We start from the raw sequence: 20,835 nt of genomic DNA, 5'->3' as shown, positions 1-20,835 counted from the left end.
TTCCCTAGCACTTTCTGTTTCTCCACCTCTCTTCCTCACAACATACAAATGGCATGAAAGGTAAAGGCAAATCCTACTTCTATCCAGAGGTTTTGTTTTCCAAAAATAAAAACTGCTTCAATCATCTTTGAACCCAATTAATCATTTGGTTATAAGATGTCAGAATAGTGACAAAATCCCAAATGTTGGTTGCCTATTTTTGCCCATTTCTAATGACATAAGACACCAAAAAACAGCAAATCCTCACACTCAAGAGGCTGAAAAGAGGAAATGTGTACTAATTTCTGTAAAATTACTTAAATGACTGACCTCAATTAGAGGATTAGTCCATGTCTCACACAAGTAATTAAGCATGCTATTAACTCCTAAATGTGAAATTCTCATTAACATTTTATACCTCAGAAGTGTTTCTTTTGCCACAAGCATAACTAAACTTAGCTGCTGTGCATTGGACAAGTCAGTTTGTCAATAGACATAAAATTAAAAAGTTAATTAGTTAAGCTGTTTTATTAAGTAGAAATGACGAAAAATGCCCCAGTTTCAGCTTCATAGTTGTGAAGATTGAATGCGTTTTTTTTTTGTCCTATGTGAAAGTTATTTGAGTTGCCATAGTTTTTAAACTTTTTGAGGACACATGAAAAAAATCCATTTATCAAACACATAATTTGTAATCCAAACTGCATATAATCGATAGCTGAAGACTCTCATCATGGTCATTTGTATGTGAAAAAACCTATAGTCTGAACATGTAAATGGAAGTGGAATTAAGTGCCTTTAATATCCTTAAAGATGAAAATGATCATTAATTAGGATTTTTTTTAAAACTTCCATAGGTCCTCTGTGAAAAGAAGAGTGTTAATATATATATATTAAAACGCATTCAATCTTCACAACTGTGAAGCTGAAACTGGGGAATTTTGTGCGGTAATTTGCAGTTATAAATTACCTTTCTACGCGCAGTGATTGGGTGTGTCTTCTATGAACGGAGTGTCAGCAGGTTCACTCAATTGTGGAAATACTGTGGTACCTTCAAGTATCCCTCAGAAAGTACGTAACTGTACCCTCGCGTGGATTCAAGCGTTACAGTTTAAAACAAACAAACAAACAAACAAACAAACGAAATGATACTGCAAACCTGTGCGAAGTATTTCTTGTTCGTAATCACAGAAAAGGGTAAGTAAAAATGTCATCGTTGCTGTATTTGTCAAAGAATAAATTAACTGTGGATAGAACTTCACAAAAACCTCTCTCACACATCTCACCTAAAGAAATGCCAAAAAAATTGCTTTTGAGATGGGCAGATGTTAAAGCTACAGTTAGCCGTCATATATCCGCGTTTAACCTCTTTGATTGGTTGCTTCTGCAGGCTGAAGTTTTAAAAATGGCGATATTTCCAACGCTTGTGAATGCGACACGAGTGGTCCAGCGGCGGGTTGCGGTTGGGTTAGGTCGGGGTACTGCGCGCTCACGCACATCGCACATGCTGACACCAAACTTTTTCCTAGAGAGAAAAAAAAATAGTTTGTGTCGAAAAAAAATATACGATTAATGTCTGAAAATGTCCCAAACCTCGTGGGCAGCTGCAGTGGATGTTCAAGAGGCTACAACTCCATCCATACAGGTAAGTTTTAAAGGTGACTCAACCGCTCCAAAGGTATTGTCAAACACGGGCTAACCAAGCTAGCTAAATGCTGACTGTGCTGTCACTGTTGTGTTGTTTGCTCACTAAAAAGTTATAAACCGTGCCTTTTCTTACCAGCTTAACTTTTCAAAGAAGGTGAATCGAGTTCGTGGTCCACGCAACATGATAGGAGACATAAATGGTAACTGTTCATTTTTTCCTCGCGAAAAATCAAAGCTAACTAATTTAATTGCTGACTTATGATGGTGCTATCACGGTTTCGGCTGGTTTTCCCACCTGTGCAGGCAACATCATGCCGGAGAAGGCCGAACATGGAGGCTGGGGGGACGCAGAGGACAGGGTGAACCTGGCCGAGCAGTCCCTCCTGAACAAACTAATCCGCCACTCTCTGGTGAGGAACAGGAACCAGGTGGAGGTCCTACAGGCAGACCCCACTTCTCCACTGTATTCTGTGAAGACCTTTGAGGAACTGAGGCTGTGAGTCTGCAAGCAAAACCTCCATCACACTCATTTTGTATTTTACTTTACTAAAAGCATTTTTTTTTTTTTAATAGGAAGCCTGAATTGCTGAAGGGTGTCTACAATATGGGCTTCAACAGACCATCCAGGATCCAGGAAAACGCTTTGCCCATGATGCTGGCACAGCCGTGAGTTCATTTTCTTAAAGGTTATTAAAGCAAGCTAAAAGTAATTAAAAACTACGTGTGAATCAAGAAATTAAAATTTAAAACTAACGTGTATGTTAGAAGGGCATGTCCTTAGTTTTAGTCTTTGGTCAAATTTGTCAACAGAACCAACCTGATGAGGCTTTGTTGGAGATGTTTATTGATGAGGTATCTTATTGACAGTGAGTCAGCTTCCTTTACAAAGGGTTGTTTTTATTGTGTTACCTGTTTTGAACTTCTTAGATCTTGCCCCTGACAAATGCCCTCCCTGGTATGTTAATAAAGAAGACTTTAACACAGAAACCTTTAAAGATGATATAAACTAAACCGAAATGAGCAAACTCAACTGAAAACAGAAATTCAAAATGAGAATGACAACTAGTTAGAAAATGCAAAACTATAACTCTGAATTTCAATCACCTGCTGTAGTGCCAAACAGTTAAGGGATAAATCAGTTAGATATTTTTGATTGAAAACTATTTTGAGTTGTTTGAGGGGAAAAATGTAAAGTGTATGCCTGTTTTTAAATTCTTGAATTTCCCAATAACCTGCTCTTTTATCATTTTATAGTATGAAAATTTTTTTTGTTAGTAGTTTTTCCTTTCAGTAAATTAGCAGTTTGACAGTAACAGGATAATTTAATGGAAACTTCATTGCCATCATCTCCACAAATGGATTGACAATGAGCATTATGCGTTTGGTGTTCAAGTCTGAAAGTAGTGCCTGTCATAATTTCTTGTGGCCAGATAAAACATCCACTGTGGGTTTTCAAGTGGTTCACACTGTGTATTTTGTATTACACAGGGGGGGGGGGGCATATTAAATGTACTTTTCTTGCACAATCATATGAAATAAATGCAAGACAGCAGTTAATAACCCACAGCTAACCCTCTCACATCAGGACACACATGGCACACAGTAATTTGTGAACCAGGAGCTATTTTGATGATAATTGCACAGTTACAACTGCACCACCAAATAACATGCTGTGTAATGCTAGCTGGCTAGCTGCCCACGGTGCTGGCACAGCCGTGAGTTCATATTCACTCCTCTGATTTAGTGCCAAAACAATTAACTTGATAAATATATTAAGAGATTTATTTAAAATAAAACTATTTTAATGTATTTATTGAGGAAAAATATGAAATGGTTGCCTTTTTCGTCTTAAATGTGCACCTGTGTTCATTTGTAATGCTATCTTACGTCAAAGTTAAATAGTTTTAATAGTTTAAAGCACTCTGTTAAACCTGAGGTATTTTTTGCTAATACTTATTTTTAATAACACTCACCTTGTTAGATACACCTGTTCACCCTCACATGTAAGAACCTTAAATTTAGCAAATGCTTTTATAGACAGTCTTGCAAAAAAAAGTACAAGAACCCAATATTCTCCACTTTTGCCACGAGTCATCGAGAAGAAAGGTTCAAATGTTTTTAAAAACAAGAGCAGATGAAGCAAATGACAGCCTGAGTCTATTTGTGCTGCCTTTGGGAGACTAAACCTTTGCCCTGTTTGAAACATCTGGAACTCAACATGTAAGAGATGCTGAGGGTCCAAAACGATGGTCTGTGCCTCTGAGAAGATCATACAGATGCAAAAAGATCATTAAGGCACAGCCTGACTTTTTTTTTTTTTTTTTCTTTCAATTTGCTTTTATTTTTAAGTCCGTATATTGATGCTTTGATTATTATTCTCTCTAATAAATTCAAAAACTGCTGCAAAAAGTAGCCAGAAATTCACAGAAGGACTCGGCAGTGGTGACCAGGCCAATCACAATCGTTGCAGGCTGCGTGGACCCGATGTGTAGTTGCATTTCTGGAGAGGTGCATGTCAGGTTACGTCGTAGGTTACCGCATAGGTTCAGAGGGGTTTCCACAGCTGTCTGGTGGATTTTGAGGTTGGTGGGGTTTTTCTGTTTGAAGTGCTCCACACATTTTGCTGTCATCACTTCTATCGTAGTCAGAGAAATCCCATATGGGACTCTGCTGCTTTCTCCAAACTTTAACTGTTGCCCCACACACACACACACACTGTGAGGTGCCATATGGTGCTCCCATCTAAAACTGCTAGAGCAGGGAAAAATTATTTCATATCAATCCATAAGGCTTTTAAATAAACTTACAAAAACGAAGGGCATTTTATCTATAATTTCAGAACATTTTACTTAGTTTTGTAAATCCACAACACAGTTTCAGTTATCGTTTTATTTCAGTTAATGAAAAGTTTTTTTTATTTCCGTTTTTGTTATTTAGTTTGTGTTTTTTTTTTTTTGTTTTTTTTTTTTTTTAATGATAGTAACCTTGCTCATGAATGCATTAAAGCTTCACAACTTCCTTTAAAAGAACAAACATTCTTTTTGGGGTTACTGTGGCTCAGGAGGTAGAGCAGGTCACCTACTAATAGGAAGGTTGGCGGTTCGATTCCGGGCTGCATGCCAAAGTATTCTTGGGCAAGATACTGAACCCCAAGTTGCGTGTGAATGGTAGACAGTAAGCACTTAGCTTCATATGGAAGTGCTTGTGTGAATGGGTGAAGGTAAAAACGTGTTGTATAAGCGCTTTGAGTGCAGAGTAGAAAAGCACTATATAAGAGCTAGTCCATTTGCCATGTAGTGTACATGTATTGCTACCATGGATGTGCATGACTAGTCAACTGGACACTTAAACTTTCCTGCCCTTACTAGTGTGTTATTCTATTTACTTTATTAATGTTTAAAGGTGGTTACTTGTTGGTTCTGATGTTAGGACGCGGCCCACAGCTAGCTGGGCCTGCAGCTCTGAAAGACAACAGCGCCGGTCTCTCTCTGTGACAGGAAGTTGTAAAGCAAGATCGGTAAACTGGCGTATAACCAACAGGCCAAAGCAAGGCATTACATTTTTCACAAACATGTTGACGCTAGCCTACAAGAAAAGAAGGCTGCTGCTGCAGCTAGCACTGCTAATGTCTGCCACACTGTGCAAAATAATTTGTGTGTGCACAGTGGTATATAGGGTGATATTTAAAACACGATTTCATTAAGAATAAGAAGAGTGTTAACTCTGAATGCACAAGCAATATATGTATGCCTAAGAACTACAATTGCTCATTAGTGTGCGCTCAATTTTGAATGTTTCCTGAGTCCTTTTGTACTTTTAGAATATTTTTTCCCCCCTCATTTTAGACATGAATTAGTCTCTAATTGCTGCCACTGGCTTACCTTCAGTCAGACATTGTGCAAGGAAGACCAATAAACATTTCATTGGTCTTGGCCATATTTATTTGTAGGAAAAACTGGTCACACCACTTGACAGATATGTCAAGGACAGGGCCATGATCGTGCGCCACACCATGCAGAAGACTCACAATTACAGTATCAATGGCATACTTAAGGATTTTGAGCTATGATTGCTCTAATGCTCATTAGTATTTATGTATTTATTTTTTTTCTCTTTTTTAGTGAAAGCACATTAGTGAAAGCACACAGCCCCAATGATCCAGTGGAAGATGAGAGATTACTGGGCAGGGTTCCACTGATCTGAATCTACTAGGATTTTTTGGGGTTAATAGAAAATTAAACTTAAATTATTTAATTTTCTATTAGATTTTTTTTTTTTAATCAGCTAACTATTGTCATCTTGTAATGATCAGAAAACTCCAGACAACTGTTGTTGTTGTTTTAAAAAAAAAAAAAAAAAAAAAAAAAAAAAAACCTTTCTAAGCTTCATTGCATCAGGTTTGTCCATGATTTATTCATTTCTTCATGTGTGCACTTTTTTGTGCTTCCAGACCTCAGAATCTGATTGCCCAGTCGCAGTCTGGCACAGGTAAAACTGCTGCTTTCTCTCTGGCCATGCTCAGCCATGCAAACCCTGACAATAAGTGGACTCAGGTAAGCAGAACATCCTCAGAATATCACAGCATTTTCAATCGCTAGTATCCTTTTATCAGGCCCTTAAATGTATTCACTGGTTCAAAAACTGTTTCTTTTAGTGCCTTTGTATCGCACCGACGTACGAGCTCGCGCTGCAGATTGGTCAAGTAATCGCGCAAATGGGGAAATTCTGTCCAGATGTGAAACTGGCATATGCCATTCGGGGGAATAGAAGTAAGAACATGACACTAATTGTACTTTTCTCTGGAGAAAAGGTATTTCTAGTCACCAGTCTGTATCACTGCATGACTCTGCATTGTGTGCAGTGGAGCGAGGAGTCAAGTTGCAAGAGCAGATTGTCATCGGTACACCAGGCACAGTCCTCGACTGGTGCACCAAGTACAAGATCATTGACCCCAAGAAGATTACAATGTTTGTGCTGGATGAGGCTGATGTGATGATTGCCACACAGGGTCACCGGGACCAGAGCCTTCGGATCCACAGGTGAGCTTCTGTTTTATAGTAACGAGCACCAGCTGGTAAACATGCAAAACAATACAGTACACTACACCTGATGTGTTGTTTTTTTTGTTTGTTTGTTTGTTTTTTAAACACCTGGGAGGGATGCAGATTTTTCATTCTCTATATGCAGTATTTGGCATCATAATCTATAATGTCATAGTTTAATTTATCAGTCATAACCAACAAAATCAAGTTTGTTGGTTATGCTGCAAAAGCAAGCTGATTAGCCTGCTGCTGGCTCATTGAGGCAGGCCAGTTTGCTTTCTCCAAACTGGAAGCAAACTGGCTGGCACAAACCTTCACTAACAAGTATTTTTTATTTTTTTTCTTGTTGCCAGTAGCCAGCTTTCAATTTTAAAGATGTGTCTCTGAAATAAAGAGGCTGCTCTTGGCGGTGTTGAAAGCACAGTAGGAAGACAATGCTGGTTGTTGACTTGACAGCGCAGGCGTTTCACTCACTTTTGCACCTATATATATACACATTCATGTGGATTGTACGTGTAGGGGGAGGAAAAAAAAAGATTCAGCTTAAGCAACCTCTGCTTTCCTCAACAAAGGGTGATAAAACAGCAGGAGTGAAGATAATGCTGTTGTAGTTGGAGCTGCGCCTCTTAGACATACACAGCAAGCAACAAAGAGGCAGCACCACGACCAGGATAATGAATCAAGATGGAGTAAAAGGAAACCTTTTTTCTTGTCTGCAGTGTCCACATTTGTTAATGAGATGAGAACCTTTTTAAGTATAAGTATCGTTTATAAAACCACCTGTTAAACCACCTTTGGTTTCCTTCATGCAGCGACAAAGCTAATAAAGAACAAATTAGAATAGAACACTCCGTATGCAGATAAACACAATCTTTAAATTTGGTAGATTTCTTGAAACACTTTGCTGAGAACTGGCAACAGTCGTTCCCCTGTCGGTGGGATAACCTGAAGCATGCAGGGGTAAGGCTAAAATGGGTCATTGGATGTACTTCACGTCATCCAAAACTCATTAAAGAGAAGGATGGTGTCAGCTGGCAGCCAAGTTTGTGATATCTGCCACATTTAAAGAAACCAAAGCAAGCAATTTGGCTGCATAGCTTTCATTTCAACTTTTTCTTACTTAAACAGCATTGTAGTTGCTTGAGATTTGGTCAAAAGAAGCAGCTTTTCTTCCAGTTTAAACTTGTTGAAATGGTGGCCTAACAAAGGACCATTAGTGACAATTACTTGTGAGGAAGTCAAGATTCACATCGAACGAGCAAGATGGCATTTTTGTGTGTGTGACCCAACAAATGGAGATCTGTGGTCTCACAGGCAGTAACTCTTCAAGGCCTGAACACAAAGAACCTGTTTTCATCCATGTTATATTATGGAAGTGCAGACATGTAAAATCTTCCATCAGACTCATTTTGATTTTAATTGTGGTCGCAGTAATGAGCCCTTCTCTGTGTGCGTCTGTTTGCTCTGTTGTTTTTTTTTTTTTGGTTTTTTTTTGTTGTTGTTGAGATCTTTTTATTTACGCATGTTTGCTCCTTAATACATTTAGCAGTTTACGCACATCTATGAAGTGAGTGAAAAGTTCGCAGTTTTGAAGCCTGCAGTACCAACTTCACCTTCCTGCTGTTTTGTCTGCACCACTAAGAACAGCTGGGTTATTTCAGCAACTTTGCTTCCTTTTAATGTGGAAACCTGCTACTGATGGCAAGGAAACCCTACTTGTTCACAAGCCTAAGCAGGACAGCTGCTATCGGGCCATTAACATTCCCCCAACCCAATACACCAACATAAACACAACAAAATTAAGGTAAGAGAAACCTAATAACTTAATATTTTCTTTGTCATCTCAGTTAACAAGTTTCTCGTGTCACACTTGTGTCCACACTGATGCAGGCAGCTGACGAAGGACTGTCAGATGCTGCTTTTCTCTGCAACCTTTGAGGACTCTGTGTGGCGGTTTGCAGAGCAAGTGGTCCCCGACCCAAATATCATCCGGCTGAAGCGTGAGGAAGAGACGCTGGACACCATCAAACAGTTCTACGTGATCTGCAAGGAGAAGGAGGACAAGTTCATAGCACTCTGTAATCTATACGGGACCCTTACCATTGCACAGGCCATGATCTTCTGCCATGTAAGTCAGCTGTTTAATCTATCTTAAAGAAAACCTCCTTATGATTAATGGGTTTAATTTGTCACTTACTGCACAATAACTCATACCAGAATTCATCAATTTACAACTGAGAATAAGAAGTGTTGTTTACTCACTCCTGATCAAGCTGCAGTTGGATTGATTTATCAAGTTTGGCTCCAAGAAGTAGTGTTTGAGCTTTGTTTTTCTTGACAGAGGACACATAGGTTTTTCTTCAAGCTGTGGCTACTTTTAACTTTTGCTGGGCAGCTGCAGCTATTGGGAAGAAGCAGAATCAAGTGACCTTTCCACTTAATAACTGATCATTTTTAACTCCTCTGAGTGAAGGACCTATGAGCTCATGAGAGATGGAGAGATATAAACCCTAATACTAATGAGGTAATCCATTAAAAATGCATTAAAAGGCACCAACGAAACAAACACAAGGGAGAGGTCTAGTTCAGATCAGTGTCAGCCTAGCTGATGTTGATCTGGTACAGCTCCCTCTCTGAGGATATGTGTCAATCAAAGCAGCCACAGCCCTTACTTGACCCTCACTCCATCATGAGTTATAAAAACTGTAACATAAACACAACAAAAATTAAGGAACATAACAGTTAACAATAATTTAATATATTCTGTCATCTCAGTTAACTTTCTCCTGTCACAGTTGTCTCCACACTGATGCAGACAGATGATGGGCTGTCAGGTGCTGCTTTTCTCTGCAACCTTTGAGGAATCGGTGTGGCGAGGCCTCAAAAACAAATGAACATACCCTAGAGTTTTTGTAAAAGGAGTGTTTACAGGATTAAAAAGCATGTGTAAAGTTGAGCATTTTAACATGGGGGTCTATGAAAACTTTTTCGAGTCAGTCTCAAGTGGCCACTAGAAGAACTCCAGCATTTGCTGCTTGTTCCTTTAGCTTTACCCCTGTCGCCAAGAATACTGAAGTTATTTTATGCAATGAAGTTCTTTGTAGTAGAGTGACTCAAAACTGTCAATCAAGCTTCTGTTTTTTTTTTTTTTTTTTTTTTTTTTTTTTTTTGGGGGGGGGGGGGTTTGCTGCTGTTTTTCTTCTTTTTTTTTATCTCAAACATGCACTTTTACAGAGCAAGGATATTTTAATGATGTTTACAGCTAAGAGCTTGACTTTTAATAAACTTGACATACTGCTGTGATTTATCCTTATTTTATTTATTTTTTTTCTCTCTTCAGACACGGAAGATGGCTGCTTGGCTGACTGCACAGCTGACCAAAGAGGGCCATCAGGTGGCACTGCTGAGTGGTGAAATGACAGTGGAGCAGAGAGCTGCTGTCATCGAACGCTTCAGGAGCGGCAAAGAGAAGGTGCTCGTGACCACAAATGTGTGCTCCAGAGGTAAGAACACCATTTAGAGTTCAAGATAAAAAAATGTTCATGCTGTGGGAGGGAATGATCTGCCCCATGAATGTTTGAGCCTGTCCTAATTGGTGACCTTAAGTTGTAACATTTGCCTGGTTCTTTTTTAAATTTTTTGTAGCTGTTAACCCAGTCTTTGTGTAAAATAGCTCAGTTGTCAGTCTTTTCTAAAGAAAAAAGACATTTGGGGGGGTAAAAGTTGAGGAGACAAGACAAACAAGCATCTCTGCTAATTTAAAATCAAAGCAACAAAAGTTGTCCTCCTGTTTTTCATTTGATGATAGATCAGTGGAGTCGTTCCACAAACTCATATTCACTTGAAAGAGTGTGGAGGAGTTTGCAGATCCAGACAGAACTGCTGCAACAATCAGTTGTACACGGGGATGCCTACATTTAAATGAAGTGAGGCAGATTCAATTGGTGAAAAAGCACCTTGATTGATGAGCTACTGTCATTCACGTTGACCAACATTGATCCCACTCATCACCTGGATCTTCTTGCTGGTCCAGAGCCCTTCTCTGGTTCATCGTCAACAACAATCTAAATTAAGAAGCTGTTTATATGGTCTGGGCTCTTCTGGAATACTCTGCTCTTCATACTCAGTCCATCGGCTGCAGTTGGCTGAGCTCCTACAGCTGTGTTTCCACCTGTCTGACCCTCCGCCAGTATTTCATTGCTGCCTGGACGTCATTTGTCATGCCCGTCTGATACAGTAGATCCACCATGGATCCCGGTGGATATTTCATGTCTGACTCCAAACCAATAAATTCTATCTGGTCTGAAAGTCACCATTCCCCAAGAAACAACACGGAAAGTTGACCACAGTGTCCTAGCTACCCTGGCTAGGTCAGGTAACACCAGCGTCAAACACAGCCACACCTGTGCGTGCGTGCGTGTGTGTGTGTGTGTGCGTGCGTGCGTGCGTGTGTGTGTGTGTGTGTGTGTGTGTGTGTGTGTTTGACTGAAATGTGGCAAAAACTAAATTTTTCCCCCGCTGACTGAATCTACTCCTCCTGGGAGTAGATTGGCTGAGCATCTAGCAGAGGGTCTCACAGTAATCTGCTGTGGAAAGTCTTGCTTGTTTCTGTGCCAGTTTACAACTAATTTAAATCCATTGCCCAACAATTTAACAGGCCTATGCTTACTACGGTCTCCACTGTATATCATCCACCTAAGCTCAATAATTTTTATAAATGAATTTGCTGCTCAACCATCACTGACACGCCCTTAAAATGGTTTAAATCTTCTCTCTCTGGCCACACTTAGTTCATTCAACTCAAAAATTTCAAATCACATCAGTTTCCAGTTCCCCAGGGATCTATCCTGGGGTCTCATCTGTTTATCATCTACTTTCTTATATCTTCTGTGAACAGTTTCCATTGTTATGCTGATGACACCCAGCTTTACCTGTTTACCAAACCTACCACCACTCTCCCACCCACCGTCGTCCGTGTTTACTTCCAGGAAATTGAATCCTGGTTGAGCAGTGATTTCAAACTGAGGTTCTTCTCATTGGGGTCTCATGGGGTCTAGAGCCTTCAGTTGCCCTGCTCCTTGCCTCTGGAATTCCCTCCACCCAGACATTCGTAACATTGACTCTCTCCACTTTCAAATCTCTCATCGGCGCAACCCTGATATCAGCACCCATTTGTGATTGTGTGGATTACAGGTATTGATGTGGAGCAGGTGTCTCTTGTAGTGAACTTTGACCTCCCAGTGGATCTGGATGGGAATGCGGACAATGAGACGTACCTTCACCGGATCGGCCGCACCGGACGTTTTGGCAGACGCGGATTTGCCGTTAATATGGTGGACAGCCAACACAGCATGGATATTATCAAACAGATTGAGATGCATTTCAGTATGTTCCAGTTTCATTCAGTCAGTTTGTGTTTAAACAGAATTGATCTAAATCCTAACTTGTTTTCCTTTTCCCTTTCTCCCACAGACAGGAAAATCATAAAACTAGACACTACCAATCTGGAGGAAATGGAGAACCTGATATGCTGAATTCTTTGCAGATGCGGTACCTAAAATGTGACGAGTTTTTTTTTTTTTTCAAGGGTTTATTGTTTGCGTTTAATTGTTTACAGATGCATGCAGTTGTTAACTATGCAAAACAGAACTTTTTCACTTTGATTTAGCTTTTGATCACTGACGTCACCTTAAAGCTTTGAGCCGTGTCGCTCTGTCTATAAACTGACCCATGGCTGTTTAAAAACAGCATTTACAAGGCAGAGTGGACGTTTGCAGTGTTTGATTTATTTGTGCAGTGAATTATTTATGTAGCATATAGATGTTTGCATGACTTGATCGGGTTTGAGTTTAATAAAATGTCCTTGAGTGACTTGAAGCATTTTAAGGTTTAAAATGCCTGTTTCAGTGTAGCGGGAGCCAGTTGGTAGTTTCACGTGAGGCTATTAAGTTTTTGTGGATTTAAAAAAAAAAAGAAAAAAAAGTGCCCCTGTAAAGAGATGGTTGCCAGAAGTTGAAAGGCAGCTTTTAAGAGTGCAACTTTTGGCACCTTGAAGAATAATATGTTTAAAAGGGGTTTCTCAGTTTCTCTGAGCCTTTTCTCTGAAATATCCTAGTTTTTCTTTGTGAACTTTGCTGTAAATGTTTTAATAAATTTTCCAGAGTTAGCACAAGTGGCTTCACGAGTTTTTGTTGAAACACATTAATGAAAATAATGACTTTGTAATGATGCCTTCAGGAATAGGCTGTGTTTCCAGTTGCTAAATATTACTAAGGCAGTGAAACTACTAAATATCATTCATTGGGATCTGGAGCACCCTGACCTCTAAATATTACATACTGCAGTTACAAATTTTTAATTTAATTAATGAGCTGTTTTTAAGGTGCCATCTTCAAATTGCCCCATAAAGGATAAAGAAAGCAGATCCAAAAGATTATTTTGCTTCTTCACTAATCTTTTGTCTGATTATGTGGTTGAATAAAGCCATGGGATAAATTTTAATTAACAGTCCAGGAAGACAAGCTGGAATGAGTTGTACTGAGTTTGATTTATTACATTTGAATTACAAAACCAAGCTTATGCATGTTTAAAGATCACCAAAAACATGTTTTAGGATAAATACAGCTTTGAATACTACCACCCCACCCCTGTTTACACCATGGTCCTGAGCGTGAGTAGCTTAATTTTACTTGCGTAAGGTGCACATTAAGTTTGGTGTTTAAAAGTATAAAGGACTACGACTACAGACTGATGAGGAAAACAGCCTTTTAAGCGCTGCACAGTAAAGGTCAGATATCCAATTGAGGCCATAAAAATGCATAACTGCAGATCCAAAAGCCATTTCAAATCATTCCTGCTCCCCCTCCACAATGTCATTTTTCTGGGAGATGCACAGCACGGATCTGTTCGGAATACCACACTGTGCCAGAGTCATATTCAGGTCTGTGAAGGTCCTGCGTGGCACCTCCATGGTCTCAACGCAAGCCGCTTCGTACGTGGCTCCAAACCTGGCCTCTGCACTGGCTCTCACTGTCAGCAGAGTGTGTGTGGGGTCAAAGAGCTGCTGAAACCTCCTCCCACACGGAGCTCTTATAGCAAGAAGCAAACTGCCACTGCCAGCTTCTGGTGCTGGATCGTGGGGCCTGGCACAGACTGTGTCCACTTCGGGTCTGGAGATCTGGGTCACACCATCATCATCAGCCAGGTTGAGGTTGGACATGTCTTTGTGCAGACTCGCCTCTGACTGCCTTCTCCTCTCTATAGACGGAAGGACTTTGTACTTGTTAAAAGACTGTAGCCGAGCAGCGGGAGCGTGATGCAGCATGTACAAAACATCCTCCTGGCTCAGCTGGTTAGCTTGCAACATGACGGGCTGAGACCGGGAGCGGAGGCTTCCGTCCGGCCTGCGACACACACGAGACTCCGGCTGCCTCTGGAAGCTGTCCGCCTCCCCTGGATACACTGAGTTATTCACAGCGGGTCTCTTTCGCCCCTTGGAGGACTTTGGCCTTGTTAGATGCATCGAGGAGCCGTTGTTGTGAAGATTTCCAGCTGTTTCTCGGCTTCAGTGCTTCGCAGAAAGAAGTAAAAGTTTATATTGGCCTAAAAGCTGTGAATATACCTTTTTTAAAATAAAAAACAAAAAAAAAACTGCTGCACCACTTAAACGTGTACATGTATGCTTCTGTAGCTGGTTAACAAGATAAAATGCTGTTTGTGCGCTTTACTTCCCAGTTTAGGTATTAAGTCCCTTCTCAAGCGTCAGCGACGTTGCCATGGCACTCTGGTTGCCTTGACGACCCGTGATTGGAGACTGGGAGCCCCCTAGTGTTGGGAACACGCAACTGCAGCCAAATCCATTAATACAAACCAGAAGTGGCAAACCTATTTTACAGTTTAGTTAACAAAAAAACTAAACCTTACTGAAACAATATTGTGTGCTTAAAACTACCTAAAATTAAAATGTAGGAAAAAATATCCTCAGTTTCAGTCAAAAACACATTCCTGTTTTTGTGTGTGTGTGTGTGTGTGTGTGTGTGTGTGTGTGTGTGGGGGGGGGGGGGGGTTGGCATTTATATTTTGATATCAATTCTGAACTGCTTTAATTTTTACCCTGACAAATACCCTCCATACTATGGAGCCTGTGTGAACTGTACTTTCAGTTTCCTGTTCTTAGCTGACAGGAGTCACACCTGGAGTATTCTTCTGCTGCCATAGCCCATCTGCGTCAAGGTTTGATGTCTTAAACATTCAGAAATGCTCTTCTGCATACCTTGACTGCCATCAACAAGGCGTTTTTATCCAAGGAACTGCCACTCACTTGATATTTTCTTTTTCCCAGACCATTCTCTGTAAACCCTAGAGATGGTTGTGGGGGTGGTGAATTTGAGTAGATCAGCTTCTGAAATACTCAGACCAGCCTGTCTGGCACCGACAATCACACCGCTTTCAAAATCAATTAAATCACATTTCCACCCCCATTCTGATGGTCAGTTTGAACTTCAGCAGGTCATCTTGACCACATCTACATACCCAAATGCATTGAGTTGCTGCCGTGTGATTGGCCGAATAACACTGCGTTGAGCAGTTGAACAGGTGTACCTTACAAAGTGGCCAGTGTGTATATTTAGTCTTATAGCAATGCTATGTAATAATTTCTGCCACTTCCTAATGCTGCAGCTCAGTTTAAAGCAAAGAGAAGTTTAGCTTTTTCCAAGTTTCTAGCCTTCAGAGAAGCAGAGCAGTGGGGTTCTTATGGGATCTCAAACAAGCTTGATTACAAAAAGTCAGGTATGAGGATGACTGCGCTCACAAACATGAGGACTTATATTGAGGGTCTAATCTCACAAGTCACATGCCAAAGTGTTTAAATCACTAAATAAGAAACTGCGAGTAGATCTTTTACAGCCACAAGTCAATCTTTAAATTTATTTGGACAGTTTATTACACATTTGAATAATACCACAGGGGAGATGTATCATTTCAAACAAAGAATGCCCTTTTATCAGAATATTTGTACATATAAATTCACAATTATTTCCATAAATAAATTTATGTAAACAAATGAACATTTGCATGTAACAAAAAAGACAAATCCTAATTTAACCAACAACAAAAAGACAATCAAACCCTAAATCAGTTGTATTGTAAAGCACTGATTTGATATGCTTTTATGGATGTTTAATAACAGTATGTTTTTCTTTTTGTTTTGCTTTTTGCAGGTTAATGTTGCTACAGATTGAAAAATATTTTTTTAATCACTGATTTAAAACATGCTGTTTTGCCATTATTTGCTGGTCTGTCTGCATTTGTAATATTTCTCAATTTATAGAATATATTGTAATATAGGTCATCCAAAATTACATTATCTACAACAGACGCAACATTTTAACACTGGACTAAATACTGCATGACCATTTAAAAACTACCTAACAGTTTACTTTATTTAATTACTGATATTTAATTGTTAGTTTCCATTTAACTGCTTGGTCATTAGTATCATCACCATGCCAACAAATAATTTTTGTGTTAATCTACTGAAAATATTAAATCTCTTCGGCAAATTCTCATATCTGAGAGCCAAATATTTGTTATTCTGTAATCAATTTATCATATTGTGGCTTCACTACCTCTAAATTAATGTGCAAATGTAAAATGTCAACTTGCCCTTTTTTTCCTTTGGATAAATTGTAAAAAAAAACCAGCAGCTTTAAACGAGACTTCAGGAATCCACCGTAGTTATGTTTAAAATAAACAAAACAGTTAATCCAGAGCAGCTATTCCCAAACTTCAGACCACTGTGGACCAGTATGAAATTTAAAAATCCTAAAGTGATATCAGGAGATTGGAATTAAAAAAAAAAAAGGTCAGAAAAGGAATTATAATAATGAGGTCATTCTTTAAACCCCATGGTTTTACTGTTTGTTCAATTTCTTTTTAAAATATAAATATTTAATTGCAGTTTTAAACTAAATTTCAAACCTGGGTCAAAAAGTCCTTTAGGATTAAAGAGAAAAATCTGTTTGATTTTGGCGCTTTGGAACTCAAAGAATTTTATCCTATTAAATGTTTTAATTACTGGTGGTTCAGGCATCTGAACGGGATGCCTCCTAGGCAAGGTGTTTGGGGCATGTAGTACCACGAGGAAACCCTGAGGCAGACCCAGGACATGCCAGAGAGATTACATCGCTTGGCTGGTTCGGAAACCCCTTGGCTTCCACCCAGAAGAGCAGAAGGGGATGGCCAGGGAAAGGGAGAGTTATGCATTTCTGCTTAGACTACTGCCTCCATGACCCAGATAAGCATCAGAAAATGGATGGATAAGTGGATTAAGTCATAAAAGTTTAAAAGGTGCAATTTTTAAAATATATTCCTATTTAAAAATGTAAAATCTTGTAAAAATTTCAGTTAACTGAAAACATGTTTCTCAGGACCCACACTTTGGGAATTGCTGATCTAGAAGGAAAAATTTAGATTAAAATAATAATTCAAAGGTGGAGGTATACAGATAACATTTTATATTAAAACATGTACACAGTAATTTAAAATAAGTCTTAATGAAATTCCACTTAGTTATGACACAAATCCTTCACCAAGCAGCAGAAGCAGGTCGTTCAGCAGCCTTTCAGCAGGAAGAAGTTACAAATATTTAATTATATAAAGTACGAGGCAACGTAATAGCACTTCTCGCTCTCTACGGTAACTCCAGCAGGTTATGTTGAGCATAAAGGTCCTCTGTGATCTGATACACCTCAGAAATGAGGGGCAGGGCCTCCCCCAGCTTTGCCACAACCTGCTCGGGTGGGCCAACATTCATCACTTCAAAAAAGGCTGGACGCCCGGGAAGCATGCAGAACGCCATGCCCGCGGCCTTACGGACCACCCACGGGTGGTGCTGGGCGAGGGACTCATTGTAGGCCTCTGCACACATGACAGATGTTTTGCTATCCTCAGTGCTGGTGCGCAGGCGATCCAGGAAGAGCTCCAGCCACCTCAGAGCACGATGGAGCCTCAGCAGAGTGCGGCAGCCCGACTCCGGGTGGATGCCTCTCTTGTTCACGTCCACGAGATCATTGTCCAGCTCATATTTCACCATCGACTGCATGGTGGTGTAGTGAGAGCCATTCTCACCCTTCAGATAATTCACCAGGATCTGGATCTTGCTGACAGCATCCTTAGAAATGAAGCCAAAAACGCTTCCCAAGCTGTTCAGAAACCTATTACAAGGAGTAAAAAACACACACTGTTAACACCCCTGTGTCCTTCTGGTGTACTATTAGAGGTCAGAGTATAATCAGTAAAATCGAAATGCCTGCAAATTATAATCAGTTCGGTTCACATGAGAAATTCCAAGAATCCGCTCACAGAGCAGAGCTCGAGTTTTCCTCAAGTTTTCCCTTTTCATGCTACTCCTGGTGCAAAAATATTTCCCATAATGCATACTTTTTACAGTAAAAATGACAATTTCAATTACAATTGTGGCTTCCAATAATTTTTTTAAAACATTATTGAAAACTGGACTAGACTTCTTTGCTTCTTTAAGACGTTTCACCTCTCATCCGAAAGGCTTCTTCAGTTCTTAATTTTTAAGCTCAAGGTAATCCACCTGAATAAAAGGAAAAGTCAGTTAAAAAAACTGACCCATATAATCAAACAGCCCTAGCAAGGACCTGTTTGCTGTGTGTGTATTTCTCAGGATGGGCCTTAAAGGGAGGTTGGCAGGGCATGTAAGGGATTCATGCACAGTAAAGGCAATGAGTCTGTGTTATTTGAGACAAATGTAAAGCATCATACTGACATTTGTGACCTTTTGAAAAACAGAAGTGCCTGTTATGCTTGAGTATTTGAAAGCCTTAATCTCTTTAGAAGGCACCAGAGGGGGAGACAAAACAGGTATTTTTATTATACTCATCCTTTCCTTTTTCTATTTCTTTATTTGAAATATTTAGCTCCCCTTTTATAGGAACAGCAATTTAAAAAAAAAAAAAAGAAAACAGCAAGAAAGAGAAGGAGTGTTAAACTGTAGTCTGGGCACACTCATGCATTTACAAATCCAAATTTAATTCTTAACTCACACATTGCTGAAAAACATTTGAATCTTTAATTAATCTTGTGACATTTGGGTCATATCTGGATTATAACCAAATGGTCCACTGTATTGAAGACTTCCTATTTTATTTTCCACACTTCCTGTCCCCTTTCTTCTCATCACTGATCTTATCTGAAATCACCTCACATTATTTAAGGACTGCGCTCCCGTTGAGTCACTCTTTTCCACCTCCACATGGGACGGCAGTTACAGTGAGTTTGTTACTCATCCTTTCATATACTAGGTTCTACTAGCTTTGTCATCCTATTTCTATCATGCACTTTTTTTTTTTTTTTTTTTTTTTTTTAAACAGGAAGTCCACTGAGATTAGAATCTTTTTCCAGGGAGACCTGCCCAAGAAGCCAGAAAATACCAGGTTACCAAAACTAAGCACAAACATAACATGGAGAGACATAGGCCAAACAAAAGATGCTGTACACTGCTAAGAAAAAAATAAATAAATAAAGCAACACTTTGAAAACACATCTGATCTGAATGGGGAAAAGATGCCTGCCTATAAATTCCTGGACAGGAAACCGGACGTTCCATTGTTCTGGAACAAGCCAGTGATGTTCGGTTGAAAGCCAAATGGCATTGCAGGCCTAAAAGGATGAAGGGCATTGATTTTGAGGGCCAGTGGTGGACCTGCCAATTCTGGTATTCGATGGCAAATACCAATCAGGCTCCACGGTGCTGGGCAGTGAACACAGGGCCCACAGGCCACGCTCATGAAGTCCATTTCTGTTGTTTGGTCAGAGACATTCACATTAGTGGCCTGCTGGAGGTCAGATATCAGTTCTGCTGATCAGATCAATATCCCAGAAGTTTAACTGACTTGATGCCACACTGATTAAAAAAAAAAAAAAAAGTTCCTTTAATTTTTTGAGCAGTGCATAATAAAGAGTCCAGCCTAGGAACAGCAGGATTGTGAGCAAGTGTGATGTGTAATCTTGGTATCCAGCACATGTTGTATACATATATAATCTTCATTTATTCAGCATTATCATGGTTTCATATCCTTGAGTATATTAAATATCAAATTAAACACCTGGCATGTGTTAAAATATGACTACATTAGAAAACTATGTTGATGCAGAAGGAATGACAGAAGATGATCATGGGATCATTATCCCATGATGAGGTAAAAAGGAGACCCTTTCGTGTGCTGTAACTTGTTTTGATCAGCCACCTATCCCACATAGACATTGTTTCTGCTCCTCTACATCACAGACATTAAACTGGTGCAGTTTTGCCACTAAAACTACGATATAACCCATAATATTGGTGCACAAAGTTGGCTGTAGAGAAACAGAATTACACCATACAAGATTTTTGCTTCAGACTGTGTAGAATTCATTTGTTTGCTGTTTTTAAACACAGCTTTAATGCGTTTTTGTTCTGTCCCACATTTACCTTGCTGGGATCTGCTCACCTTTATTTCTACATTGATGTAAGAACAAATGTAAAATATTCAGGCCCCAAATCACTTACTTTACAAGCCCACGCCACCCAGCGACGTAGTGTTCAAGATAGACTTCTTTATTTTCCGACAGACACAATTTAAAAGTGTCTAAGACCTCCTGCAGGGAGAACTTCTGGTCTTCCGAGCCAGCCATGGTTGGTATAAGGAAGTGCTAATGACACAAGAAGGCAGGTTAAAAAAAAAAATGAATGAGAAAATGTATTTCAGGGATAAAAATAAACCGGAGCTGGGTAAAAATGTAAGCCCTGAGGTAAACGATCAAAAAGTGAACGCGTTACCTGCAAGAAAAGTTAAAAGTGAAAGAAAAATTAAGCATTTTTCTGCTCGATAAGATACAGTGACAGGTCTGACTTGTTCTAATCCGGTTCTACTGCGCAGACTCGAAATTTGCAGTTAACCTTCAAAATAAAAGCCTTTTATTCCTCCTGGCTTTGGCTGCCCTTCCATTATTTTTTTCACCGAATCAAATATTTTGTTGCCTAAATATAACTGGGTGAAGACTGAAAAGTAAAAAAGGTTTTCTATACCAGAAACTTTTAAAATGAATCCACCTGAAAGCCCTGCAGGTGTTGAAATTGGGTCAAAAAAGAGCTATGAAA

General features: G+C 39.6%; 3 protein-coding genes across 4 annotated transcripts; 1 reads left to right on the top strand and 2 right to left on the bottom strand.

Moving 5' to 3' along the window:
* The first annotated feature begins 1,136 nt into the window (after window positions 1-1,136).
* ddx19a (DEAD-box helicase 19a) lies at window positions 1,137-12,810 on the top strand. Its single transcript, XM_030734797.1, has 11 exons — window positions 1,137-1,621; window positions 1,760-1,823; window positions 1,927-2,119; window positions 2,197-2,289; window positions 6,074-6,176; window positions 6,278-6,392; window positions 6,485-6,662; window positions 8,556-8,793; window positions 10,006-10,168; window positions 11,859-12,050; window positions 12,138-12,810. Exons 1-11 carry the CDS (start codon window positions 1,559-1,561, stop codon window positions 12,197-12,199), a joined length of 1,464 nt encoding a protein of 487 aa, XP_030590657.1. The 5' UTR covers window positions 1,137-1,558; the 3' UTR covers window positions 12,200-12,810.
* A 392-nt stretch (window positions 12,811-13,202) lies between these two features.
* Window positions 13,203-14,464, bottom strand: ubxn10 (UBX domain protein 10). Its single transcript, XM_030734380.1, has one exon. The coding sequence runs from the start codon at window positions 14,185-14,187 to the stop codon at window positions 13,513-13,515; it is 675 nt and encodes a 224-aa protein (XP_030590240.1). The 5' UTR covers window positions 14,188-14,464; the 3' UTR covers window positions 13,203-13,512.
* A 1,115-nt stretch (window positions 14,465-15,579) lies between these two features.
* Window positions 15,580-20,619, bottom strand: cptp (ceramide-1-phosphate transfer protein). Of its 2 annotated transcripts, XM_030732736.1 has the most exons (3): window positions 20,515-20,619; window positions 20,245-20,387; window positions 15,580-17,881 (listed from the first exon to the last, which is right to left on the bottom strand). In XM_030732736.1, exons 2-3 carry the CDS (start codon window positions 20,367-20,369, stop codon window positions 17,359-17,361), a joined length of 648 nt encoding a protein of 215 aa, XP_030588596.1. In that variant the 5' UTR covers window positions 20,370-20,387; window positions 20,515-20,619; the 3' UTR covers window positions 15,580-17,358. The 2 variants fall into 2 exon arrangements, with proteins under 2 accessions (XP_030588596.1, XP_030588594.1); XM_030732734.1 differs by having other exon boundaries at window positions 20,245-20,595.
* Window positions 20,620-20,835: the final 216 nt, after the last annotated feature.

The sequence above is a fragment of the Archocentrus centrarchus genome, chromosome 7, assembly GCF_007364275.1.
Source record: "Archocentrus centrarchus isolate MPI-CPG fArcCen1 chromosome 7, fArcCen1, whole genome shotgun sequence".
Lineage (NCBI taxonomy): Eukaryota > Metazoa > Chordata > Actinopteri > Cichliformes > Cichlidae > Archocentrus > Archocentrus centrarchus.
The sequence above is the reverse complement of the archived record's forward strand: the minus strand, read 5'-3'. Positions and strand labels throughout refer to the sequence as shown.